This window comes from Lepus europaeus, chromosome 10 (genome assembly GCF_033115175.1).
Source record: "Lepus europaeus isolate LE1 chromosome 10, mLepTim1.pri, whole genome shotgun sequence".
In the NCBI taxonomy this organism is placed as follows: Eukaryota; Metazoa; Chordata; class Mammalia; order Lagomorpha; family Leporidae; genus Lepus; species Lepus europaeus.
The window spans coordinates 17165173-17193152 of record NC_084836.1 but is presented as its reverse complement, the minus strand read 5'-3'; the positions used below and the strand labels follow the sequence as shown (position 1 = coordinate 17193152).

The window sequence follows — 27980 nt, the reverse complement described above, 5'->3', positions numbered from 1 at the left end:
TCAGATGTGTGTGAGTATGTGTATATTGGGAGGGGAGTTGTCTGCCGGTGTGTTGTATAAATATGACTTTCTTTTAACAACCAAGCCAGTGGAGTGAGAGATGCACATTCTTGGCCCAGGCAGCCATCAACCTACTACATCTTCCAGAAACTGTATATAAAAGTAAACCTCAGAGACTCCAATGATAAATATAATTATATTGGGCCCTTTGTATGTCCATTATCCCTGTTCATCATTTACCCCTTACCTTCACTTCACATAGGAGAAAAGAGCCTCAGTGTGTAAGCAGTCTGCCCACGGCCACACAGCTAGTAGGGGCAAAAAGCTAAGATTAAAGTCGGCTCAGACACTCATGTAGGGTAATGGACAACCCAATGAAAACTGGAAGCCACAGGCATGGACCCAAATTCCAGTAACTTCCAGCAAGTCACATAATCTATCAGTTTTGCCTCTATAAAATGGAGCTAACAGGGACTAGTATTGTGGCATAGCAGGTTAAGCAACTGCCTGCAAGGCCAGCATCCTTTAATGGGTGCCAGATGGTATCCTGGCTGCTCTACTTCCAATCCAGCTCCCTGCAAATGCACCTGGGAAAGCAGCAGAGGAGGGTCCAAGGACTCCTGAACCCATGTGGAAGATCCAAAAGAAGCTCCTGGCTTCCAGCTTTGGACTAACCCAGCCCCAGCTATTGTGATCATTTGGGGATTAAACAGGCAGATAGGAGATATCTCTGTGTGTGTGTTTATCTCCTTTTCTCTCTCTACGTAACTCTGCCTTTCAAATAAATACATATTTTGTAATTTTATTTTTATAATTTTTATTTATATAAGGTGAACAAATTTCATGTATTTCATGCATACAGATTTAGGAACACAGTGATACTTCCCATCCTACTCTCCCTCCTGCCCATGCTCCCACCCTTTCTCCTCCTTCCTCTCTTATTCCTTCTATTTATTTTTATAGTGATCTACTTTCAGTTTACTTTACATTCATAAGATTAACCCTACACTAAGTAAAGACTTGAACAAATAGTAAGACGGAAAAAACACCATTCCTCAACAGTAGAGACAAGGGCTGTAACAATAATCAAAACTGACCATGTCAATTTCACTCATATATATTACATTTTTTTGTGCTCTCTTACCACAGATCAAGGAAAACTAGCTATTTTCACAAAATATAATGATTTCTAGTTGCATCCATTTTGTTGTGAAAGACAGAAAATTTCATTCTTTTTTATGGCCAGTATTCCTTAGTGTATATATACCACATTTTCTTTATCCACTTATTGGTTGATGGGCTTCTGGGTTGATTCTATATCTTAGCCATTGGGAATTGAGATGCAATAAACATGGGGGTACAGATAACTCTTTCATATGCTGATTGCATTTGGTTTGAGTAAATTCCTAGCAGTGAGATGGTTGGGTCATATGGTAGATCTATTTTCAGATTTCTGAAGAATCCCCATATGGTTTTCCACAATGGCTGTACTAGTTTACATTCCCACCAACACTGAATTAGGATACCTTTTTCCCTACATCCTCACCAGCATATATTGTTTGTTGGTTTCTGTATGAGATCCATTCTAACTGGGTTGAGGTGAAACCTCACTGTAGTTTCGATTTGCGTTTCTCTAGTGGCTAGTGATCCTGAGCATTTTTTCAAGTGTCTGTGGACCATTTGAATTTCCTCTTTTGAAAAATGTTTGCTCAAGTCCTCTGCCCATTTCTTAAATGGATTGTTTTGTTCTTGTTGAGTTTCTTGATCACTATAGATTCTGGATATTAATCCTTTATCAGTTGCAGAGTTTACAAATATTTTCTCCCATTCTGTCAGTTGCCTCTTCACTTTGCTGAGTGCCTCCTTTGCAGTGCAGAAGCTTCTTAGCTTGATGTAATTCCATTTGTCTACTTTTTGCTTTGATGGCTTGTGCTTCTGAAGGGGTCTTTTCTAAGAAATCTTTCCCTAGACCAATGTCTTACAGAATTTCCCCAAAGTTCTCCTCTAGTAATTTGATGGTATCAGGTGGTAGATTTAGGTCCTAAATCCATTTTGTGTGGATTTTTGTATAAGGTATACGGTATGGGTCTGGTACATACTTCTACACACAGAGATCCAATTTTCCCAGCACCATTTGTTGAAGAGACTGACTTTCTCCAGGGATTGATTTTATCTTCTTCGTCAAAGATCAGCTGGTTGTAGATGTGTGGATTGATTTCTGGGTTTTGTATTCTGTTCCATTGGTCTACATGTCTATTTCTGTTCCAGTACCATGCTGTTTTTATAACTGGCCTGTAATATATATTTTTTTAAAGATTTATTTATTTACTTGAAAGAGTTACACAGTGAGAAAAGGAGAGGCAGAGAGAGACAGACAGACAGACAGAAGTCTTCCATCCGCTGGTTCACTCCCTAGTTGGCTGCAAAGGCCGGAGCTGTGCTGATCAGGAGCCAGGAGCTTCCTCCAGGTATCCCATGTAGGTGCAGGGGCCCAAGGACCTGGGCCATATTGCACTGCTTTCCCAGGCCATAGCAGAGAGCTGGATTAGAAATTGAGCAGCCGGGACATGAACCAGTGCCTATACGGGATGCCAGCACTGCAGGTGGCAGCTTTACTGGTTATGTCACAGCACTGGCCCCTATAGTATGTCTTGAAATCTGATATTGTGATGCCTCCAGCTTTGTTTTTGTTGTCTGAAATTGCTTCAGCTATTCATGGTCTCTTGTGTTTCCACATGAATTCAGAATCCTTTTTTCTAGATCTGAGAAGAATGTCATTGGTATTTGGATTGGGAATAAATAAACCTTTAAAATGCACATATAGGGGCCGGTGCTATAGCGTAGCAGGTAAAGCCACTGTCTGTGGCACTGGCGTCTGATATGGGTGCCAGTTCAAGACCTGGCTGCTCCACTTGCAATCCAGCTCTCTGCTATGGCCTGGGAAAGCAGTGCAAGATGACCCAAGTCCTTGGGCCCTGTACCTGTGTTGGAGACCCAGAGGAAGCTCCTGTTTTCTCTCTCTCTCTCTCTTTCTCTCTCTGCCCCTCTCTCTCTCTCTCTCTCTCTCTGCCTCTCTGTAACTCTGCCTTTCAAATAAATAAATCTTTAATATAAAATGGAGTTAACAACAGTTCTCTGTGCAGTTACTAGGAAAAGAAAACTATAAAGTATGCTACATTTAAGTGAGGGGCTGGTGCATAGGAAATGCTCATTAAATACTGTTTTCTGAATTACTTAGTACAAAGTCAAGCTCTTTCTACTCTACTAGTAAAAGCCCTAACAAAAACATTTCTACAAAACAAACAGTAACTTGCACTCTCCTTGCTAAGGACTGGTGGGGGGGTGGGGGGCTCTCCCCAATCCCTCCCCAGGCCTCCAGACCATTTGTAAACAGTTCTGATTCAGAAAGTCCTTGCCTGTAAGACTGGGAAAAAAATCTTCCATGGACTTCAGCTTGGCCCTGTCTCTTCTCCCAGATACCTCAACTCCCCTAAGAAATAATTGCCTTTTAAATTTTTATTTATTTATGTGAAAGGCAGAATCAATGACAGATACTCAGAGACAGAGATATCTCTAATCTGCTGTATCACTTCCCAAATGCCTGCAACAGCCAGGGCTGGGCCAAGCTGAAACCAGGAGCCAGGAACCCAGTTCAACATCGGTGACAGGTGCCCAAGTTCTACAGCCATCACTTCCCTCCCATGGTGCACATTAGCAGGAAGCTGGAACTGGACACAAAGCCAGGACTTTGAACCCAAACACTCTGATATAGGACACAGATACTAAGCCAAATGCCCACTCTGGAAAGAATTGCCATAAAAAAAGCATTAAGGCCCATGGAAAGTCCCATTTTTTCACTTGAGCAGGACCAGGGTCTCTACCAGAGGTTGGGCTAGAGTCCCAGAGTCCAAGTCCACGTGACATAGGGTGACGGCCTCATCAGCTCTCTTCCCTCAGGGTGTGAAGCAGAAGTGTGCCTACCAGCTGCCCCTGCTGAAGAGGAAGGTGGATGGCTGTCAGCACCAGTGCACCCTGGTGATCCCAGTCCTCAAGTGCTGCAAAGGCTACTTCCTCCCGGACTGTCAAGGTGAGGGTATGCTCGCTGCACAGACCTGAAAGCTCTCAAGTCATAAGGCAATGGAGGAATGATGCCTAAGGACCAGTCATAAAAATCAGTGCCATCCCTTCGATTTGTTCATTGGCTTGTATTTCCAAAATTGCCTCAGTTATATGTAGCCTCTCGTTTGATCCTCACAATAACGGCATGGTGTAGAACAAGCACACCACCATCATCACTACCATTGTCGTTTTGGGCTTTGAAAACTAAAACTCAGAGCAAATTCACTCCTTAGCCCAGAAACACTCTAATCCAGGTCTCCTGACCCCCAAATGCAGTGCACAGTTCAGTCTGTCCCCCTGCCCAGGCAGACTACTATCAGATACTTTGAAACCCATCTCCCTTAGAGCAAGGCCATGATCCATCCGAGTTAGTGGATGTAGAATCCACAGCATGCTAACAAAGGTGACAAAGGCACTGAGCTGCTCTGGGTCTGGTAGGCTGAGTCACTGCTGTATCCTCTCTTCCAGCCTGCCCTGGAGGACCAGATACCCCCTGTAACCACCGGGGCGTCTGCCTGGATTCCTACTCAGCCACAGGACAGTGTAAATGCAACACCGGATTCAACGGGACAGCGTGTGAGCTCTGCTGGCCCGGGAGATTTGGGCCCGACTGTCAGGGTACGTGCGGTACCACCTCCCAGAGCTGGGGCCTGTCTTGTTGGCTGTGTGCTGTCTGTCTTCATCCATACCACCTGCCTGACCTGGAAGCATCCTCCTTCCCTTCCTTCCTGACCCCACCTGCCATCTGCCTGCCCTGCGTGTTTTTTGCCTCCTTGGCTGTATTCCCGGTTTCCACCCATGAAAAGAGCCTCACATGCCCTGTGGTGCCCACGGCAAGCTGCAGCCACACAACAGTCATTCATTCAGCCATGGACCCTGCATGGATTTGTTGCGTCCTTATGAGTATTAACAGCTAACATCTAGTGAGCACCTCCTTTGTGCCAAGTATCTACATTTTCCCATGTATTCCTCCCGATAGCCCTTTGGAGTAGGCACTGTTAGGATCACCAGTGAGCAGATGAAGAAAGCAAAGAGGTGACATGATCTGCTCAAAACACAGCAAGAGTTCTAAGGTCCAGGGATATGTTGGTTTGTGGAGGTAGAGGCTAAGGAACAAAATCCCAGTTATCAAAGAGCTCACAGAATCAGAAGTAGTGACAAAGGATATGAAGACAAAGAAGTAGGTAGAGGGGTCAAGATTAAGAGTAGGCCCTGTTCTAGAAGACCCAGCACACAAGGAATATTTGAGTAGATGCCTAACAGAGGTGAAGGGCCAGGCATGGCAAAACCACAGGTGGGCCAATCACACTTGGAGCCTAGCTGGAATATTCTGTGACTCCTCTGTCCAGCACAGTAGTCACCAGCCACATGTGGCTGTTAAACACAGAAAATGGGTGATCACGGGGCTGAGTTTTTAATTTTAACATTTACTCATCCACACCTGCCTACTGGCTGCTGTACTGGACCAAAGGAATGGCTTTCCTGATTGCATCCCGATGTCCAGTCACTGATGACCGCCCTCTCTCTGATCTGCTTTATAGCCTGCAGCTGCTCAGAACATGGACAGTGCGATGATGGGATCACCGGCTCCGGGCAGTGCCTCTGTGAAGCAGGGTGGACAGGCCGCTTCTGTGACACCCAGACAGGTCTGTCAGGGGAGGGCCCAACTGCTGGCAACACCCAGCCACCATGGACCAGGCTGAGAGCATCCAAGTGAGGTTGCAGGGGTGCCTGCCAGTAAGGGAAAGTATACACACTTTGTAAGGGGAGGATGGCTGTGAAGGTTAAGGTCATGGTTGTGAAGTGCCCAGTGTGCAGGTGCTCAAGAACAGTCAGCACTATCATCATTGTCATAACCTTGACCCACATCATGCAAGAACCATAGCTGAGGCCCTACGTTCTAGAAGATTTGAAATGCGACAGTTGACTCATCCAGTGTGGGTCACTGTCATTCCACCCTCCCTGAGGTCAGAGGACAGCACTAGGCTCCTCCTCAGTGACCTGAGGTTCCAAGAATACCAACAGAGGTTTAGCACCAGTGCCTCCTCCCCCACACAACACTGGCTTCAGGCTGCCCATGCACGCTGCAGCCCCACTCAGTCACCAGGCTCCAGACTTCTCCCAGGCTCCGTGGTACCCTGCAAAGGCTGTGGAACTTCCCCTCCAATTTAACCAGCTCTACCTGGAACCCCATGTCCCTGGGGCCACGGAGCTTATCTACCAAGTTCATCCCTGCTGGCAAGTTCTGAGGTATAAAGTTTCAGCTGGTTGCCGCTAAAGTTAGCATGATAATCTGAGTCACAGAGAGGTCTCACTATAAAGGAGTAATTCTAGAGTCTCAGAATCTGCAGGCTGAGGCGGACCCTAGCAACTCACCCCATCCTCTGGCAATGGGGAGTACTTAGAAAACACAGCAGCAGGTCACAGCAACAGTCTTGGCAAAACTCCTCAGGTGGACCCCAGTGTTGCTCACCATGGGTACAAGAGGATTGGTGACACCCCCCCTTTTTGTTTTCTGCAGTTTTGCCCCCAGCATGCACGCCTCCTTGTTCCGCTCATGCCACCTGTAGGGAGAACAACACGTGTGAGTGTAACTTGAATTACGAAGGTGATGGGGTGACATGTACAGGTGAGTCCCTTCCCACGTATGTGACATGGCATGTGGCACAGGAGAGGAGCAGGATGTGGTCAGTGTCTGGGCTTCCCCCCACCATGTCCTGCCTGGGCCACTTCCACAGTGCCAAACCCTCAATGACCAGTGTCCTCAAGGAGTCGGCTCAGGATCGGCCTGCCCACCTCCCAGCTCATGGCTTCAAAATGATTTTGCAACCAGGGTTGCACTTTGTAGTGCTTTTCTAACTCTGCAAGTAACCTGATGTGTTTTTATTTTATTTTTGATTGATTGATTTGAAAGGCAGAGGAAGAAGAAGATTTTTCCAGCTACTGGCTCATTCCCCAAATGGCTGCAACAGCCAGATCTACGTCAGGCTAAACCAGGGACCAGGAACTCCACCCTGGTCTCCTTTAAAGTGACAGAGGCTGAAGTACTTGGGCCATCTTTTTTTTTTTTTTTTTTTTTTTTTTTTTTTTTTTAGATTTAAAAAAATGTATTAGAGTCAAAGACCTCCAGCCAGAGTGGCATGGAAGGGGGCTTCCAAGAAAGGAAAAAACCCAAAAGGCCCCATGGCACTGGGGTATTTAACTACAATTTTGGAGGAAAAAACCTTGACAGTCAGATTGGCACTCAGTTACCAGGCAGGGACAAAACCCATCAAAAGACCTGATTTACAGTTCTTTATCCCATCTGGCTTGTTCGTGATAAACCAAAAATACCATCTGGAAGGTGGGATAGGTAACTTGTTTTTACAATAACCTGTGATCACTACTCCCTTGCTATTGTCATGGTAAATTTGGAGATTCTGAAGAAAGGAGGGCAGCCTATTTGTTCTTGCTAAAGATAACTTTTTTTTTGGGGGGGGAGCAAATATTCTACATCCAAAATTCCATTGGGACCACCCTGACTACCTATTAACCCATCTGATTCCTCACATTCCTCCCTTAACAAGAATGTACCCTAACATCTGCTAGGGGGGACTAGACAATGATCACTCTGGATGCTTCATGCTGAAAAGGGGCGTCTTTGGGAAGGGGCTTCTCCAGGGGGATACAGTGCCAGCTTGAAGAAACTGTTTCTATTGGATGTTTCATGTGCATGGCTATCTAGAATTTTACTTTTTCAAGTCTGGAGAAAACAAATCTAACAAGCAGTTTAAATTCACAGGATCTAAAACCAAGGACAGAGTCATTATTAAATCACCAGCCTTCTCATTGAGAGGCAAATAGAAACTGACAGAAAGGGCTTGAGAATACTCAGGTGGGATTTAAAGCCTTGCCAGTCATGAGTTCTCAGACCTATCGACCTCTTCACATGGGGTACATCCTAAGGGAGGTACCCTGTTGACTTCTATTACCTAGCTGGCCTGAGAGGAGAGCTGGCTCAAAGAGAAGGTAGGTGGCATCTCTAAAAGGAAAACATTTTTAGGTAATTTACAGTTCTGCCTGCAATGTTGCTGTCCCTACTTGGCCACCCCCTTGACAGCAGTGGTTACTTTGGGAGCTGGGGCGAGTAAAGGGCTTTTCAGCTTAGAGCTAACAGGGTCTGTGGCTCTGACCTGGTTCCCTTCAGCTCCAGGGCAGGTGCATTTCCAGTGACCCAACTCTTGGCTGGCTGAGCTGCCAGGGCTCTTCATAAGCTGACTTCTGCTGAAGTCCTGGCTTTCCATATTGAAAACCAATGCAGTGGTTGGGTCTCCTTGATGGCAGATCACTGTGTCAGGCAGCATTAATTGGCCTGCCACCTATCTCTACATTGCTTCTGCCTCCTAGCTTACTCTTCCTCCTGGTTTAAAGTTAACACAGACCAGAGGAAACCTTTAAGAGACTGCAAGTCAAGGGGGTGCTCTGTCCCTAATCTTTTGTGGCCTACACTAGAAACCTGTAGTCACAGGCATGTTCTGTTACTGGTTTGTTTCTTTTGAGGTAGACAGTGCCCATGAGGAAAGCTATGTCAAAATGATGACCACCTATTTACAAGATTTTAATTCATTAGTAAAACTCTCTCCCTTTGTTCAGTTTAAAAAGGGAGCTTTTGCCTGTTTATTGTGTTGGGCCATCATATGCTGTCTTCCCAGCTGTGTTAGCAGGCAGCTTTATCAGAAGCAGAGCAGCCGGGACTCCGACTGGCACGCCAGTTTGGGATGCCATTGTCACACACAGTGACATAGCCCACTGCGCCATAACGCCAGCCCTGCACACAGTATCTTTTTTAATTTTTTTTTTATTTTTTGACAGGCAGAGTGGACAGTGAGAGAGAGAGACAGAGAGAAAGGTCTTCCTTTGCCGTTGGTTCACCCTCCAATGGCCGCCGTGGCTGGCACACCGCGCTGATCTGATGGCAGGAGCCAGGTGTTTCTCCTGGTCTCCCATGGGGTGCAGGGCCCAAGGACTTGGGCCATCCTCCACTGCACTCCCTGGCCACAGCAGAGAGCTGGCCTGGAAGAGGGGCAACCGGGACAGAATCCGGCACCCCGACCGGGACTAGAACCCGGTGTGCCAGCGCCGCAAGGCGGAGGATTAGCCTAGTGAGCCGCGGCGCCGGAACACACAGTATCTTTAAAAAGTTCAACTTACATGCTCTCACAGCCCAGTGAGAACCACTGTGAGCCTAGCAACGTCTGTCTAGAGTAGTGAGGACATAGGTTCAGCTGTGCAGAAAGCCAAATGATGGGTACAGACACAGGCAAGTGTTTCTTTCTGCCTCCTGTAAGTTTGAGGGAGGCACCCAGGACTTACCCAGAATTTCACCTGAAAGGTCTCTCGGGGCCTAGACTCCTATCTCTCTGCTCTGCCACTGCTCGCCTGTCTGGTCTGAAATGGCCACCACCATAAGCACATCCCAGGCAGCAGAGTGCAGGAGAGAGAAAAAGGAGACAAACCTCCTTCCCTCTAAGACCAGAGCATAAAGTTGCTAAAAAACAGGTCTGCTGCCATTCCATTGGCTAGAACCTCCTCATCTGTCAGGCCTAACTGCAAGGGATCCTGGGAAATGTAGTCTTTCATTGGGCAGCCATGAATCCAACCAAAAATCTATGACTGTAGGAAAAAGAGAGACTAAGTATTACGGGAAAGTTAGCACTCTTGGCCACACATAACTTCAAGATTTTTTGTGAATATATAAGGACATACATTTCTGCAGACACTGGATCATGCTATGTGTGCTATAATTTTGGAACCTGCTACAAGGCACTGCTGTGGGTCAGTGCACCACCAGGGCAGCAAAGACCAGGTCCTCTTTCTCCCCTGCCGAATTCAGGATGGAGCTTTTTGTCCCCACATCTAGTCTCTCAGAGTCTCAGGTGGCAGCCTCAAGTCTAGGCAGAACTGCAGGCTGGAGAAATCCGAGAGATTCCTAGTTACTCCTGAGGCTAGAGTGAATCTGTTAGTGAAATTTGAAGGATTGTGAAAACAAGGAAGGCAGCATTGCACAGTGGGGAACGCCTGGGCTCTGGAGCTAAACCACCTGCCATCAACTCCCAGCCCTGCCATGTTTAAGCTACGTTGCCTTTGTCAGATCAGATGAGCTCTCAGAGCCTCAGTTTGTTCATCTATAGAATGGGGGTTAACAATGTGTATTTCACAAAGTGTTTGATATCATGCTAACCCTACACACACACACACACACATGTATACACATAATCCTAATACTAAAAATCCAAATTAATTCTAAAACTGTTACCAAGGTGGAGCCAAAAGGTATGTAAACAGATGTCATCAGGCCTGGCCTGTGAGGCTGTCCCAGGACATCAATATTGCAAAGGCCAGCACAGAGCCTGCAGGCCATGCAGAGAGAAGGCACTAGCACATAGGAGCTCATGTATTGCCCCAACGCCTCTGGGGCTGCAGTGACCCACACCCCAGCATGAAGCCCCAGGTACACAGATGGAGCAAACCGAGCCCTGTGTTACTCTGGTTTTCATTACTTCGATGAAATACCTGGGGCAGGCTACTTTTTTTTTTAAATAATAAAAGCCCCTATTTTGTCTATGAACAAACTGAAGTTCAGTCTACCTCACTGATAAAGGCAAAGCAGCTAAAGAAGAGAGGTTTATTTTGGCCACAGAACTGGAGTTGCAAAGCCGAGGGGCCTCACCTGGCAGTGGTCTTCCTGCTGGCGGAGTCGGAGAGGCAGCCCAGGGTGTCGTGAGGCAGGGGCCTGCATGTCTCTGTCTGGTCTGTGCCTCTCCCTCTGCTTCCAAAGCCACCAGAATCCAGGCATGGGGGCTCCACTCTGCAGAGCTTAGCTAAGCTGAATCACTTCCCAAAGGCCTCCGCTGTAAAGCCCGGCGTGGCTGCAGTTGGCGCCCTCTTAGGACCTCCCAAGGGGCATTTCCTGTCAATGCATGAGGCCTGGGGAGGGGAGAGGGGGCTTCCAGCCACATCCAGACCATCTCCCGCTGCTCTTGCAGTGGTGGACTTCTGCAAACAGAACAACGGGGGCTGTGCCAAGGTTGCCAGGTGCTCCCAGAAGGGCACCAGAGTCTCCTGCAGCTGCCAGAAAGGCTACCAGGGCGACGGCCGCAGCTGCACAGCCATCGACCCCTGTGCAGATGGCCTCAACGGGGGCTGTCACGAGCACGCCACCTGCAAGATGACTGGCCCGGTGAGTCGCGCCTCCCCAGGGACCTGGGGAGCGGCCCTTGTGCTTTGCCCAGCCTGGCTCCTCCACCTGCAGGGCTCTGCTCGCCCATGGATCTCTCTCTAAGCTTGCATCCCACCTTAGACTAAGTCTCATCAGAGGCCAGGGGGCTTCTGGCTGGTATCCTAGGAATAAAAAGGACATCCGTGGAAAAACTGGTGAGGCCCACGCCAAGCCAGCTGCTCACTTACTAGGCCTATCCCAACACTAATTTCCTAGTTTTGACAAATGCACTTGGTTCAGTGAGATGGGGGAAGGGCATAGGGGAGTTCTCTCTGCTGTCTTTGCCGAGATCCATAAATCTAAAATTGCTCACAATGAAAAGTTTATTAAAATGAAAAGGGAGGTAAGAAGTATCATGAAAAGCACAGACTCGGGCACTCCTCCAAGTCTTGGTGGAATGGAGTCCATGCCCGGTTCACCTGTTGGGAAGAGACGACAGGAGAGAATGTCCACTAGTGTTACAAGGGTAGTCTTAGGGTCCCATAGGGTCCTAGTTCCTGGGCTCATACACCACAAGACCTGGGGCTGGCTACTTATTCTGAGTCTCAGTTTTCTCGTCTGCAAAGCGGGCCAAATGAGAACGCACACATCACAGGGCTGTTGTAGAGATGAAATGAGATCGTTGCTCCTCTGAGCACCTGCTACGACTATGGCAGGTGCCAAGGATACCGCAGCGAATGGATAGAATGGGTCCCTGCCTTCCCAGAGCTGACGCACAAGTAGAGGGAGGGCCAGGACTCCGTCCAGGAGCCTCACAGCACGGAGGGGGCCCGCACACACTGGAAGGAACTGGGGCGCTCCTTTATGGAGGGCAGTAAGAGAAGTGACGCTGGAACCAAGGTGTGAAGGCTGACAAGCTTCCATCATGAACCTGTGCAAAAGCAAAGCACGGCAGGAACTTCCCCTCCACTGGACAGGAGAGACACCTTCTCTCGGGTCCTTCTGAACCCCTGCTGGGCTACATGGTGGTCCCCACAGCACTGGTGGGGGGGGGGGGTCCCAGGGTCCTAGAGAGAAGGCGCTTTCACCTCGTCCTGCTCTTCCCACAGGGCAAGCACAAGTGTGAGTGCAAAAGTCACTATGTGGGAGACGGGGTGAACTGTGAGCCGGAGAAGCTGCCCCTGGACCGCTGCCTGCAGGACAACGGACAGTGCCACGCGGATGCCAGCTGTACCGACCTCCACTTCCAGGGTGAGTGACTGGCCAGCAGCACCACCTCATTCAGGCCTGGGGAAGGGACCTGTACAAGAGGAAAAGGAAACACAGCACAGCATAAGACAGGGACCAAAGTGACCCCTAGGTTGCCCAGACCCAGGGGAGGTAGCAGAGGGGCGGAGCCAACTCAGAATTGGACCTTGAGCTGCTGCAGCCAGGAAGGGAGCACAAAGGGTGTCTACCAAGGCTTTTCCCCACACTTGCTCATCCTGAGATGCTTAGTAACCCATGTGACTGCTGATGGAAATGAAATCGAGGGTATTAATTAAGATACTTAATTAAAAATCACATTAGGGTATTCAATAACCAAGAAGTGCCTGTCACATGCAGAAGCAATTTCTTAACAGTTGTTTGGAGAGTAGCACATTGACCGGCACATACCCCATTTATTTCCAAGGACGATTCAAATGGCTTATAATAAGCACTCAGCTATACTAAAACCAAGCACCATAATACCCAGAGAGCAGAAAACCACACAGAAGCTCAGAGTGTGGGCAACAGGGCTTTTTTTTTTTTTAAAAAAAATCTATTTATTTGAAAGACATATAAAAAGAGAGGGAGAGGGGAGGGAGGTATGGGGGGAGGGAGGGAGAGAGAGCGCTCGAGCTAGCATGCGCAAGAGACAGATAAGAAGAGATTGATCTTCCATCTGCTGTTTGATGCCCCAAATGGCCACAAAGGCCAAGGCTGAGCCAGGCCAAAGCCAGGAGCTTCATGTGAGTCTCCCACATGGTGGTAAAGGCCCAAACACTTGAATCATCTTCCACTGCTTTTCCCAGGCCAAACTGGGAAAATTGCTTTTTCCAGACACAAACTGGTGCCCATATGGGATGCTGGCATCACAGGTTTACCCATTACACCACAATGCCAGCCCCGGCGTGTTTTTCCCAAGGTTTATTTATCTGAAAGGCAGAGTGACATAGAGAGGGAAAAATAGATCTTCCATCTACTGGTTCATGCCCCAAATGCCTGCAATAGTCAGGTCTGGACCAGGCTAAAGGTGGGAGCCAAGAATTCCGTGTGGGTCTCCCATGTGGGTGGCAGAGGATCAAGTATCTGCTCCCTGCTTGGGCAGGGAGCAGCTGGTCTCCAACAAGTACTCCAATATGGGATGCTGGCATCGCAGGCAGCAGCTTAACTCACTGTGCCGTAATACCTGCCCCCATAGGACACCTGGGAGCCCAAGAAAGGAAAGCCCTGAAGGATCCTCAGATGTCACTGAGCCGAGGCCACGAGGGACTCCAGTGGTCTAGGACGCAATATGGGCACTGCACATTATGGCCAATCAGTATTTATGGGGATGTCTCTGACTGCACTTGGGTTTGTTTACAGCTGTGATCACTCTAGCGAGGCAGTTTTGACATAGCAACAACCACTGACTTAACACCCATAACATCTGCAGTCCCGAGACACCCCACATCCCATCTGGGATGAGACGGGATGTAGCAGCAGGGAGGAACTGCATTCAAAGGGTCCTTTCAAAGAGACTCTTAATGCAATAAAGGAGCTTTTCAAATGAGTAAGATAAGGAAAATAATGCAGTAAGGAGACAAGAATCTGTCATACTAATATTGCAGCTTCTATGAGAAAGCAAGAAAAGTTGCAAAGAACGGAAAGCAAGGACTTGCACAGGTGTCTGCACAAGCACATTCTCAGCAGCGCCTGAAGAGCAGAAATAGGCAGGCCTGGGGCATAGCAGGTTCAACTGCCCGCTTGGGACACCCACATCTCACATTGGAGTGCTCATTCAAGTCCTGGCCACTCCATTTACAACCCAGCTTCCGGCTAATGCACCCAGGAGACAGCGGATGGTGGCCCAAGTACTTGGGTTCCTGCCACTCACAAGGGAGAATGAAGTTCTTGGCTCCTGGCTTTGACCTGTCTCAGCCGCGACTGCTGCAGGCTTTTGAGAAGTGAACCAATGGGTGGAAGATCACTCTCTCCATCGTCCCTTCTCTCTGTCACTCTGCATTTCAAATACATTAAATCTTTAAAGACCAAAAATTTAGAAACAACCCAAGTGTCTATCAACAGATGAATGGATAACTAAAATGTATCTCCATACATCAGGATATTATTCAGCCTTGAAAAGGTATGAAATTCTGATATAAGAGTACTTCAGAAGTTCAAGGAAATGTAATTAAAAGGTACATTTATTTTGGCACAAAAGTTTTTGAAACCCATGCATAATTTTTTCATACCATGCATTTTCCATGGTTTTTTGAAGATACTCCCTCATATGTGTGAATTTCCAAATTTTTTGTGCCAAAATAAACTTATATTTTAAAACCAGTAACTACAAACTTTTTGAAGTATGCTCATACATACCCCATGGATGAGCCTTGAATACATTTTGTTAAGTAAACTAAGCAACCAATCTGGCAATGTGTGCGGCAGAAAGCTTTAAAATAACTTATATCAAGATGCAGTAGCTCCACTTCTAAGGACCATCCTATGGAAATAATCTGAAAATTCAATGTGGGTAAACATACCCATCCCAGCATTACTTAACATCACAAGAAATTAGAAATATCATATATATCTAACAGTAAAGGATGATCAGATAGACTGCACATCCATTCAAATGAACTACCACGAATTTTGTTGCTGGAGCCAACACTGGTATAACAGGTTAAGCTGCACCAGTCCTGGTTGCTCCACTTCTGATCCAGCTCCTTGCTGATGTGCCTGGGAAACCAGTGGCCCAAGTGCTTGGGCCTTGGCACCCACATGGGAAACCTGGAGGAAGCTCCTGGCTTCAATAAAGCCCAGCTCTAGCCATTGTGGCCATCTGGGGAATGAACCAGCAGATGGAACATTGATCTCTCTCTCTCTCTCTCTCTCTCTCTCTCTCTCTCTCTCTCTCTTTCTCTCTAACTCTGCCTTTCAAAAAATAAATCTTAAAAAAAAGATAACCTATCAGCAGGATATTACCACATTTATAACACAGATGACGGATATACAAACAAGAAAAAGACTAGAAGAATATGTATGGTTATAGAAGATTTCTGGGGTTTTTCTTTGTATGTGTACTGACTGTATTACCCTGATGTCTACAATGAGTGTATGTCAGTTTTATAATTAAAAAGAAACATTTTAATAGGCTAATATCTTTGAAAGGCAGAGTGGCAGAAAAAAACAGGAGATCTTCCATCTGCTGGTTTGCTCCTCAGATGCCTGCAACAGTCTGGGTTAGGCCAGGCTGAAGCCAGGAGCCCAGAACTCGATCTCGATCTCCCATGTGGGTGGGAGGAACCCAGCCACCAGGGCCATCAACTGCTGGTTCCCAGGTGCATCAGCAGGAGGCAAGGTCCAAAGTCTGCAGGAGCCAGGACTCGATCCAGGCACTCATAAGGGATACAGGCATCTCAAGCAGCAGCTTAACCCACTGTGCTACAATACCTGCCTCTTTTGTTAAGATTTGTTTGGGGCCAGTGCTGTGGCAAAGCTGCTGCTTACAATGCTGGCATGCTATATGGGCACCGGTTTGAGACCCACTGCTCCACTTCCAATCCGGCTCTCTGCTATGGCCTGCGAAAGCAGTGGAAGATGGCCCAAGTCCTTGGGCCCTGCACCCATGTGGGAGACCTGGGAAGAAGTTCCGGGCTCCTGGCTTTGGATCGGTGCAGCTCTGGCCATTGTGGCTATTTGGGGAGTAGACCAGTGGATGGAAGATCACTAGCGCGCTTGCTCACTCGCTCTCTCTCTGTAACTCTCTGCCTTTCAAATAAGTAAATAATTTTTTAAAAGTTGACAGAGAAATATATACTTTCAATGCTGCAACATGAAGGGGAAGTGGCTTCCCAAGACACCCTGGGGCAGAGCCCACCCCTCCCCTGCTCCCTCTGCTGGAAGCTCTGCCAACCTGCAGGGTGAGTGGATGATTGCTCCCCCTCCCCTTGCAGATACCACTGTTGGGGTGTTCCACCTCCGCTCCCCACTGGGCCAGTACAAGCTGACCTTTGACAAAGCCAGAGAGGCCTGTGCCAATGAGGCTGCAACCATGGCCACCTACAACCAGCTCTCCTACGCCCAGAAGGTGAGTCCCCTCTTGTGGACATGGCATGGGCAGAGGCTACAGGGAGGAGGCTCAGCCTCTTCTGAAGATGGGACCCTTTGGTTGTTGCCTTCCTGGAAGGCAGGACACTCTGGGAGCAATAATTCATCACGTCCACTTATGGTGTGCCTACTTGCGCCAGGCACTGCACAGGGTAACTTGTTAGCATTAATTCCATTTCTGGAAGTGTGTGTCACTATTCCCATTTTACAGACAGGGAAACTGAGGCTCAGAGAGGTTCAAGGGCCTGATGTCATACAGCCATGAGCTGGCAGATCTAGCATTCAAATGAACTGCTGACTCCAAAAGTCTACTCTGAAGCGTGACACTCAGCTGTCAAGACAAAGGCAGAGATTGGACGTGAACACTTCACAGCTGGAAATCAGAAGGAGGTCAGGAACCACAAGCCTGGGTCGGATCTACTGGAGCCCCCAAAGCAGCTGGGTTTCTCTGGACTGGCTGCAGCTCTGAGGCTGGAATATATAGTGGGGCCGTACTGTGGTACAGCAGGTTAAGCTGCTGCTGCTTGGGACACACACATCTACTGCCCTGCTGCTGTTCCAGCTCCATGAATGCACTGGGAGGCAGCAGGTGATGGCCCAGGTGCCGGGCTCCTTCCACCCACATCGCAGCCCTAGATGGGAGCTCCTGGCTGTTGCAGGCTTTTGGGAGTGTACCAGAAGATGGAAGGGGTGTGTGTATGTCCCTCCCTTTCTCCCATTTTCCTTTTCATTCTTTCACATAAATCTTTTTAAAATGGGGTAGGGGAGACTACAGAATGATTGCCCAAGCTGTCACTCCTATCAGCGAGGAAATGGGGTTCCCTGGTCAGGGCTGCTCTTGTTCTCCAAAACCAAAAGCCCTGCCCATCTGGGAAAGCTGGTGCTTTCTCACTGGGAGCAGAGGTAGCTGCTGCATGGTATGATTTTAGGCCCCTCCAACCTCCATCACTACCAACTCTGTCTGCCTTTCTTCACACCTGATATTTCTTTACCAAGAAACAAAACCTTGGATGCCAGGACCCAGCATTTAGGGGGGTCTAAATCTCTACTCTCCTGCTTGCTTCTTGGGTGGCCTTGATTGAGCTGTTGGAACTTCTGTCCTACCTACTGTGTTTGTGTTAGGAATAAAAGTAAATGGCACAGTAGAAACCCAGATTCTAACCTTATTAGATCTGGAGCAGACAGCCTGGGTTGGGATCTGCTGCTTGCCAGTTCTATGCCTTGGAGCAAGTTACTCAGCTTCTCTGTGCCTCGATTCTCTGAATTATGAGGGTGGAAGGTTCCTCTCTCATCCTACCACATGTGAGGGGTAAAGGCGTTGACACATCAAAAGCTCTTGCAAGAGAAACTCGCCCAAAATAATCTCTGAATAGCTGTTATGGTGGTGTGCTGCTACAATATGATGGTCATGATGATAACTTTGATGATGATAATGGCAAAGATGATGATGGGAATTAGAATTCTATCACCAATGAGAGTTCTATCGATGCATAAACAGAATTTGCACATGAGGTGAGTGGCTGATAACCAATTCTTTCATAGAGAACAGAACTGAGTAGGAAGGACTTGGGCACCCTCAAAAAAACAGAAGGCACCACTTTCATTCATGCAGGTATTGATTGGTGGCTCAATCAACAAAATTTTAATAAGCACCTGTAACATGCCAGGCACAGGGGTAAAAATAGGCAAAAATGAACCTGACTCCATGCAGTTTTTAGTTGGATGGAGGAAATTGACATTAGCCAAGTGATCCCACGTGGAGTATGAAACTAGCTGACCGGTGCCCATCATCTGTGTCCCTGCAGGCCAAGTACCACCTCTGTTCAGCAGGCTGGCTGGAGAGTGGACGGGTTGCCTACCCCACAGCCTACGCTTCCCAGAACTGTGGCTCTGGGGTCGTTGGAATAGTGGACTACGGACCCAGACCCAACAAGAGTGAAATGTGGGATGTCTTCTGCTATCGGATGAAAGGTAACTGCCCCAGCTGCACTGCGGGGCCCAGGCCAGCCAATCACCGAGGATAAGCAGGGAAGCCCATGCCCCTGCCTCACTGGGGGTGGGGCCCTGTGCGTCTCTCCCCTGCAGACGTGAACTGCACCTGCAAGGAGGGCTACGTGGGCGACGGCTTCTCATGCAGTGGGAACCTGCTCCAGGTCCTGATGTCCTTCCCTTCGCTCACCAACTTCCTGAAGGTATGCACCAGGTACCAGTCTGTTGGGTTTCACCTCGGGCAGGCAGAGGCTGCTGCAAAGCAGGCAAGCCCTAGGAAGAAGCCAAAGGCTCATAGCTGGAGCTGAGCGCATGGGCACCGGACCTCCTGCATGAATCTGAAGCTTGGATTTGCCAATCTCTTGTTGCACAATGTTAAGCGTTACTTTCCTCTCTGGGACTCAGTTTTCTTACCTGTAAAGTGGAGATGGTCATAGCACTAGCCTCACAGGGCCGTTGGGGTCACACTGGGAAACACTCGGACCAGTGGCCAGCACGTGGAAAGCCAGTACTGACGTCAGCTGGTGGTGCTGTCTCTGCGGCCAGAGCAGTCAGGGAGTGGGATCTGCAGGGCACAGGGCATGAGCCTGCCTGGAAATCACATCCATATTCTGCAAGCTATGTCCAAGGAAGAGAAAGCCCCAGTGGGAGGATTTGATGCTGGTTGCTCAAAGACCTGAGCTAGTAATAGTAATACCAACAGACACAGCTAAGTCTTCTGCACACTGACAGTACGCTGGGAGCTGCCCCCAGGCCCCCGCAAGGATGGATATGACTCCCAGGAACATAAGCCCCACGAGGGAAGGCGTCTCCCTGCCTTGCCCACCACTGTATCCCCACCACCTTCTGCTAGGATTCCCACTTTTTCGGTAAAAAGAAAATGAGGCTGGGCAAGAGCAAGGCCACAGCCCAACACCCCAGAGCTGAATTCAAACCCAGACTCCCCGTCATCCTTCATGGTGGCTAAGCCACTGTCCCCAGCAGAACCGACAATCGGTGACCTTGGCGGGGAGGGGCATGCAGGGTCAGGACAGAAGTCAGACCAAGGGCCCCAGAATGGTGAGCCTCTGTCCCGAGACCAAAGGTGTGCACCTGCCTGGTCCAAAATCAGGTCACCGCACACACACTGAAGATAAACAGGCATCCAACACTTCGTGGGAGCACACTCGCGGCAGAGTTAGAACACAGCCCTCTTTAGCCAATGTCTCAGCCTCCCTGCCAGGAGACGCCCCGTTGAAAACACTGAACTAGGCAGAGCGATTTCTTCACATTTAGTGAGTATTCAGTGAACACTTAAGATGTGTCCGTGGCAAAACAGAAGAACAAAGGGGTGAGTGGTCTGGAGGGCTGGAAGGGGATAAACGCCGTGAGGTCAGGCAGAGGGGGGCACAGCACAGGGTCCCACAGCGCACGGTGACGGGGGAGGCTGCAGTGGAGAGATGACAGTGACCAGAGGAGACGGAGAGCGCTCCAGGCAGGAGGAGGAGCCGAGCACACAGGCCAGGCTGAGAGCAGCAAGGAAGCCGGTGTGGCTGGAGCCGGGCAGCAGCCAAACGCCTTGGGCCTCACAAGCCGCTTTGCTCCTCCTCTGGGTGACGTGGGGCCTTGCTTGGAGAAGATGAGATGTGAGATTCGACTTGTGTGTCACAGGACTGCTCGGGCCACCACGATGAGCATGGGCGGTGACAGGGCTGTATCTCAGGACCATGGGGTTTAGCCAGCATAAGCGCTGCTGGCTGACGTCAGAGTTCCCAGCTGCTGCTGCCCTGTACCCTCCCCAGTTCCCTCCCCCTGCCCCAGGCCTCGCAGCCCAGGACTGCCCCCCTGACAGCCTCCTCCCTTTCCCAGGACGTGCTGGTCTATTCCAACAGCTCCGCCAGAGGCCGGGCGTTTCTCAAGCACCTGACGGACCTGTCACTCCGCGGCACCCTCTTTGTGCCCCAGAACAGTGGGCTGGGGGAAAACGAGGTGAGTCGGGGTTCCCGCGTCTGCACTTCAGGCCCCACCAGGATGGTGCTGTATCAGAAGCCACCCCCACCAAGTTCAGCACCAACAGAGTTTTGGAGCTCACACACCTGCTGATCACACGTGCTGAAACCAGCAGGCAGGGGTTCTGGGCTGGCTGGCTGTGGCTGGAACTTGACAGGTGCTCAGTCAGTACTTGTTGAAAAAAATAAATCCTCATGCAACCTTATGAGGTCACTTCCGCTATTAGGCTTTTTTTTTTTTTTTTTCCTTAAGATTAAAAAAAAATACTTAGCAAGGTCAAGGCCACAGCCTAACACCCTAGAGGTATGCTCTTGCAGCAATGGCAGGGGGAGTGGTGAGCACAAGCCCAGTCCTGCAGTGCTTTTTGAACCTGGGTTTGGCTGAGAAGCTGACATGCCATTGGCCGACAGGTCACATACCTGAGTGGGAGGCTCTCGGGGTCAAGGGCAAGGACACTGGGTGGGGAAGAACTGAGGCTCTTGACGCCATCCATCTGTACTGGCAGAGAGGGGAACCAGCAGAATTTAATCAGCACATCCACCGAGGGCTGGCCCCAGGCCCTGCTCAGCCACCCAAGGGTTAGGAGGAATGATACGCCCACCTGCTCCTCCCAGGACTTTACATAACAGAAGAGTTTCCACCCCACATGCTAGCCAGGGGAGCCTCTGATGTTCCCAGCTACTGTCTGGCCTTGAACCACCACCCTTCATTCTCTCCTTTCTTCTTAGACCTTATCTGGGCGGGACATCGAGCACCACCTCACCAACGTCAGCGTCGTCCTTTACAATGACCTGGTCAATGGCACAGTCCTGCGGACGAGGCTGGGGAGCCAGCTGCTCATCACCTCCAGCAGGGACCAGCTCCACCTGGTATGCAAAGCCTTCTGGGCTTACTGGGAGAACGGGAGATAATACATGCAAAGTGCCCAGCATACAGTAGGTGCGCAATAGATGGCAACTATTATCACATAAAAGTAAACTCTAACCCTACAGCTAGAGGATGGTAATGACTACACACCTCGTGTACCATAGCAACAGGCAGTGCCTATCCCTTGGAAATCAGGCTGGCTTTAAAAGCTGGTGATGGGTCGGCGCCACGGCTCAATAGGCTATTCCTCCACCTGCAGCGCTGGCACACCAGGTTCTAGTCCCGGTTGCTCCTCTTCCTGTCCAGCTCTCTGCTGTGGCCCAGGAGTGCAGTGGAGGATGGCCCAAGTCCTTAGGCCCTGCACCTGCATGGGAGACCAGAAGCACCTGGCTCCTGGCTTTGGATCAGCGCAGTACGCTGGCTGCAGCGGCCATTGGTGGGTGAACCAATGGAAAAGGAAGACCTTTCTCTCTCTGTCCACTCTGCCTGTCCAAAAAAAGAAAAAAACTGGTGATGAGGAATGCAAACAAAGTCATATGAAAGCTTCTTGACTCTCTACCTCTGCTTCTGTCACATGGCCTGTCTATCCCAGGCATTATGGTGAACTCTGAAGCTAAAAGGCCCTGGCGTGAATCCCAGTTCTGCTGCCTGAAAGAACTCAGACAAGTGATCCAACCTCTCTGAGTCTCACTTTCCTTCTCTGGTAAATGGAGATGATGATGGTGTTGTAAGGAAAACTTCCTTTTCTAAGATTTATTTATTATTTATTTGAAAGGTAGAGTTACAGAGAGCAAGCGAGGGAGAGATAGAGATCTTCCACCCATTGATGTATTCCCCAAATGGCTACAGCAGCTGGGGCAGAGCCAGGAGCTTCTTCCAGGTCTCCCATGCGGGGACAGGGACCTAAAGACTGGAGCCATCTTCTGCTGCTTTCCCAGGCCATAGTAGAGAGCTGGGTCAGAAGTGGAGCAGCCAGGACTCGAACCAGCACCTCTAGGGATGCCGGCATTGCAGGCAGCAGCTTAACCCACTGTGCCACAGCAGCAGCCACAGACTTCTCCCTTCTTACAGTCCATGGCCGAGTCTGAGAATTAAACTGGTATAAGACAGATTAACAACAGAAGAGCACACAAAGCTTACTTGATATTTTACATGCACAAGGGACTCATAAGAAAAAAGACCTACAGCAGCAGATACAACCAGGAACGTAGGCTTTCCAAAAAGCAGTGCAGTAAAATTGTGAAGAAGTAATAAAGGACTTGGGCAAAGTAAATTGTGGGGCAGTGAGTAGGAAATTAATGGGAGGATTACTTCAGTGGTCGCTCTGTTGAGATCCACTTGGGTGTTGACTGGCAGTCTCTTCTCTTGCGACACAAGGGTGCCTTTGTGATAGGCAGCATTACAAAGCTGCCCTCAGGGAGAGGGGAGCTCACAGAATACTTCCTGTGTCAGCCACTTCTCAAGTGCCTGCAACCTAAGAACAAACTTCACTGATGATAATAGTGAGGGTGGTAGGAGTGGTGGTGACATTGACAGTGGTTGCCGTGGTGATCATGTTAATGACAGTGATGGTGTGATGATGCTGACGATCACACTGAAGATGTCTAAATCGTGGGCTGTGTAGAGATAATGGTTCAAGGCTTGTGGCATGCAGAGAACAATGCAGGACATGTAGCAAATGCTAAATGTGCATTTTTCAATATTTACCCTGATAAGTGACTATGATGGAACAGCAGTTCGGCTTTTAGGTGTACCCGAACCACTGAGAGATCTGTTAAAGTGCAGATTAGGATTGAGCAGCTGTGGTATGGGGCCTCCATCCTGGCCACCACACAGAGGTCAGATCCCTGTAAAACCCCTTTTCTAACCATGTGATGTGACGTCTGGAGCAGTGGCCGCAGGCCCAGAGGCATGAGGGCTGCCACTCACTACCTGGGTGATCCACTTTCCTTCTGAATGCCTACCTGTCAGACGAGTGGGCTGCACAGATGTCCCCTGAGAAGCCCTGAGCCCAGGGCAAGGGCTGTGTCCTGTGCTGCTCACAGTGGATGGGTCTCAGGGAAGCTGAACAACGCCCTCCACGTAAGGGGAGAAAGGGCCACATGGCCCAGGCCTCTCTGATCCGCTGCCCATTTCCCTAGGAGGAGACCAGGTTTGTTGATGGGAGAGCCATCGTGCAGTGGGACATCTTTGCCTCCAATGGGATAATTCACGTGATCTCCAAGCCTTTAAAAGCACCCCCTCCCCCAAAGGTGAGTGTCCGGGATTCCGGGGAGGGGGCTAGAAGAGCTGCCCACACCCACAGCTGCCTTCAAGGAAGCCAGCCCCACTTCATCCCATCCGCACTCCTGTGCAGTAGCACAAGAGTGTTAATTTTCTCACCTGCAATGCCTCCCTCCCTGGGTTTTTGGGAGGATTTCAAGTTATTAAGTGTACACATATAGTCTGTGCTCCGCAGAAGTTGACTGGTGAGTATACCAAGTTTTCCCCTAAAACATGAGGGAGGAATAAGCAACTGGAAGGTTCCATAGCCTGCTGTGTGAAGCACAGAAGCTCCAGAGCCAGATGGGGTTCAAAGCCCACTTCTGCCACTAACGGGCTGTGAGCTATCTGGCAGGTGCTTAACCTCTCTGGGGCTCAGTCCTACCCTCTGCAATTCAGAGTAACATCTGTCCCTAAGTCTTTGGGGTGAACGGACTATTTCACGGGAGGGGCTCAGAACGAACCTGGCAGCAGTAGGGACTGGAGACATGCTAACTACTTGTCATTATCTTTAACTCAACTGCCTCCAAGATGCCCGGGGCCAGCGAGAACAGGGTGAGCCCAGCAGGTGTGCCTCTCTCACCAGGGAATCACCGGCTTTACGAACAGGCCCTTCCCTTTTCTGTGTGCAGACTCCAACCCACGCTGGCCTGGGCACTGGGATATTCTTTGCTGTCATCCTGGTCATCGGCGCTGTTGCTTTGGGTGCCTATTCTTACTTCCGGCTGAACCATAGACCAATTGGCTTCCAGCATTTTGAGGTAAGAAAGAACAGGAACATGACGCTGGGGTCCTCCCCCTAATCCAGGCTATGTCAGCCATCTGGCTGCTCTAGAGACCTCGCCCAGGAGCAAGGGCTGCCCCATTGTTTCCTGTGTGCAGTTTCTTAGAACAGCATCAGCTCCAGGAAAGGTGTGGGTGAGGGGCTTGCACCAGCAGACTCTGGGCTGGCATGCCAGAGCTTTGGCTTAGAAGTAAATTTACCAGGCCCCACAAGTCACATGCACTAGCCAAGCACCCAGCATAATCTTGGGCTTCGGGACTGGCTCTGAGGGTTGGGGTGCAGGGTAGGGGAGCCGCGCATCCCCCAGGTCCCACGCTGCAGCCAGTCACGCTCATTTCCTGCTCCTGGAACAGTGGAGGCGCCTCCAGGTGAGCAGCAGGCTCTGGGACGGGCTAGAGGGACCCGGGAACTGGGGCCAGCACCCCGCCCTGGCCCAGCCTCCCCTGAACACACCTGAGAAAGGCTGTTTAGAGTCGCATACTCACAAGCTCCAGGCACAAAGCCCCACAGCATCTGTCAGAGTCTTTTCCGTTGCCGTAACTGAGCCCCATGGACTGTGTAACTTACAGCGACGGACAGCAGAGGTTTGTGAAGGCTGGGAGGCCCGAGATCAAGAGGCTGTGTCCGGGGAGGCTCTTCTTGCTGCCGGGGGCTCTTTGCAGAGGCCCAAGGTGGCAGGGGGGTAGGGGGGCTTCCTGTAGCTAAAGAGGGCTCTCCTCCTCTTAGAGAGCCACAGTCCCACCTGGATGGCCTCAGTTTGTCTTTATGACCCAAGGTCCCACCTGCATAGTCAGGTGAAGCCTCAACATGGGGCGGGAGTGCCCAGCTGAGTTCTGATGGAGACAGCCAGCCACATCATTTTCAGCAAACATGTCTGCTTCTAGTTCAAGGACAGGCCACACCACACCAGGGTGCTGGGATAGTGGTTACCCTTCATGCGGTGGGGTGGGGGTGGAGGGAGTACTCTGCCCTGATACGGGTGGTGGTCACAGCCGGGTAGACATGGCCCTGAGCTGGCCTCTAAGACTGGTGAATTTCATTACATATCAATCACTTCTCAACCGCACAAGCTCCCACGGCAGAGAGGGTGGCTGGCCGCAGCTGCCACCCTAGGCAAGACGCTGCTGGCTCGCATCCCTCACACTTGTCTTTCTCAACAGTCAGAAGTGGACATCGGCGTTGGGGCTCTGGGCAAGCAGCAGCCTGAGAATATCTCGAACCCCATGTATGAGAACACAGCCTCTGTGCCCCCAGAACCTGCCTACGACCCCTTTGCGGTAAGTGAGCATTCTTTTTTTCCTCTGGGAAGGGGTTTGCCTGGGGCGCAGGGGGAAGATCTTTCAGCAAATATCAATGCAAAGCTTGGCCCCCCAAAAGCCGCCTTCTAGGACATGGCCCAGACAGCAAGTCTGAAGGCCAGTTTTGCAAACTGAAACCCTGTGGCTGTTCAGTTCCTGGGTTCTAGTGGGCAGACGCCACTGCAGGTAGGGGAGCACCAGAGGTCGCCACCCCAATCCTGTGACCCGGTGAAATGTCACAAGGAAGAGGAGCCTTGGGCGAAATTGTGCTGCTGCCAACGGTTCCAGGGTAGCAGGTGAACTACAAGACGCAAGGCCTGGAAAGGATCCTTTTTTCCCATTAGCTGGTGATCCTTTGAACTTACATTGATGGGGTTGTCCAAGGCTTTTCAGCTTCTCATTCTGGGAGCTATGTTGTCATTGAGGAGGGCTTTCATAGGCAGGGTTACTCCGCTCTGGGTCCCAGACATGCCTGTTGATTCCTGGAGGTAGCGATCCCCAAGCTAAGCTGGAGACACCCCTTGGCAGGGGCTCCTTCGCACTGGTGACAGAAGAAGTTACACGCTGCCTGGAGTGTGTTACCAGTTCTGGGCGGAGAAGCTAGGGCTGAAGCTTGGCCGATCCTTTTATGCTCACGTGACAAACAGGAAATCTGCCGGCCCATGTGCTGACTGTCCCTGTCTACCCTGCACCTGCCCCCGTTTTAGGGGGCTGGGACCTGGCAAGGCCGAGCATCCAATCTGCCCCACGCCTCCCGTGAGGTGCACAGCTCTGTGACATGCCCAGGGCCATCAGTGGCACCGACGAGGCCTTCTATCACACGTGGGTGCACTATGAAGGTCTGAGGCCTCAGACCAGTGGCCAAAAGCAGTCTTCAACCTGCGTGAGTCCCAGGACGACGCGAGTCCTCACGGCGCATGCCCCGGCCCTCTCTCTTCCAGGACTCAGACGAGCAGCCGCTCGAGAGCAGCGACCCCTTGGGTCTCTGATGTGAGCAGAGACCATCACCCACGGTCACTGAGAGCCTCGGCAAGAAGGCTGTCAGCCATGAACTCCTGACACCACGGCCTCTGGGCTGGGGAGGTCCTTCGGCATTCTGAAGCATGAAGCACTCAGCACCAGTACCTCCTCCCTGTGGTTAATCTGCGCTCGGGGGACGTCTTGTTTCCATAGGTGAGGGACCACGGCACTGAGTCCACCCAAGGGGCTTCTCCGAGCCACCTCTGTCCCCATCAGATGCCCCTCATGACAGTAACTGGGACCCCACTTATCTGTGAGATTGTGAGCTCCTGAAGGCAGCACCGGGCCCCCTGTGTTTGTATCCCAGCACCTGATATGGAAAATGCGCTCCAGAAATGCTTATGGAACAGAAATAAAATCAGTGAGACCAATCTGGTGTCTGGGAAAGCAGAAACTCCATTCACAAGAGGGGGCAAATTTGGAAGGCAAAAATGCCCTTATTGGGACTAATTAGGGTCTTCCCAATGAGCTAGCATCTGCCTTCCCCAATCTACTTTCATGTGCTCCTCTGTGTCTACTCTAGGAAGACAGTACTTCCTACCCACTAGGATGGCTAAGGGAAAGAGAAGAGTGTAGGGAAGGTGTGTAACTCTGAATTTCAAATAAATCTTTTTTTTAAAAAAAGGAACAGCCCAAATGTCCATCATCAGAAATTTTCAATCCACATACCCCTATGGATGACCCTTGAGAATACGGTGCTAGATTTCTTCTTGAAACTATTTGGGGGGGGGGGGGGGGGATTCAGAAATGGCCAAAACGAGAAAAGTCCAAAAACCACTTATGAACCCACACTTTTGCCGATGAGGAGGGGAGGCCCAGAGAAACTCGGCAGCCACGGGAGACACTGCTAGAGGCGATGATGCTTGGAGAGCTGAGGTCCCCCAGCTCCGGGCTCATGTGGCTCCCACCTACGGCTTTTGTCTCTAGATTTCACAATGGTGTGAGATTTGGGGTCATTTCTCCCCATCCCCAGTGGAAGATCTCTCACAGTCTCACCACATTTTGATCCATTTTCAACAATCTGAACTGGTGAAGGCTAGGGGCTCCCTCAGTGCACATCACTTTACCAAAACTCAGAACACACAGCTTCATGTGAAGCTGCAGCTCCCCAGCACCTAAC

General features: G+C 50.1%; 1 protein-coding gene across 1 annotated transcript in view; it reads left to right on the top strand.

Moving 5' to 3' along the window:
• The window catches only part of STAB2 (stabilin 2), a 206502-nt gene extending 179952 nt beyond the window's left edge, over positions 1-26550 (top strand). Inside the window, exons 55-68 of the mRNA XM_062203017.1 lie at positions 3958-4087; positions 4588-4737; positions 5661-5765; positions 6641-6748; positions 11145-11338; positions 12427-12568; positions 16498-16631; positions 18457-18622; positions 18737-18843; positions 20489-20608; positions 21358-21498; positions 23638-23748; positions 24391-24519; positions 25703-26550. Coding sequence (XP_062059001.1) covers positions 3958-4087; positions 4588-4737; positions 5661-5765; positions 6641-6748; positions 11145-11338; positions 12427-12568; positions 16498-16631; positions 18457-18622; positions 18737-18843; positions 20489-20608; positions 21358-21498; positions 23638-23748; positions 24391-24519; positions 25703-25930 — 1965 coding nt within the window. The 3' untranslated portion in view covers positions 25931-26550. The remainder of the gene's footprint in view (positions 1-3957; positions 4088-4587; positions 4738-5660; positions 5766-6640; positions 6749-11144; positions 11339-12426; positions 12569-16497; positions 16632-18456; positions 18623-18736; positions 18844-20488; positions 20609-21357; positions 21499-23637; positions 23749-24390; positions 24520-25702) is intronic.
• Positions 26551-27980: the final 1430 nt, after the last annotated feature.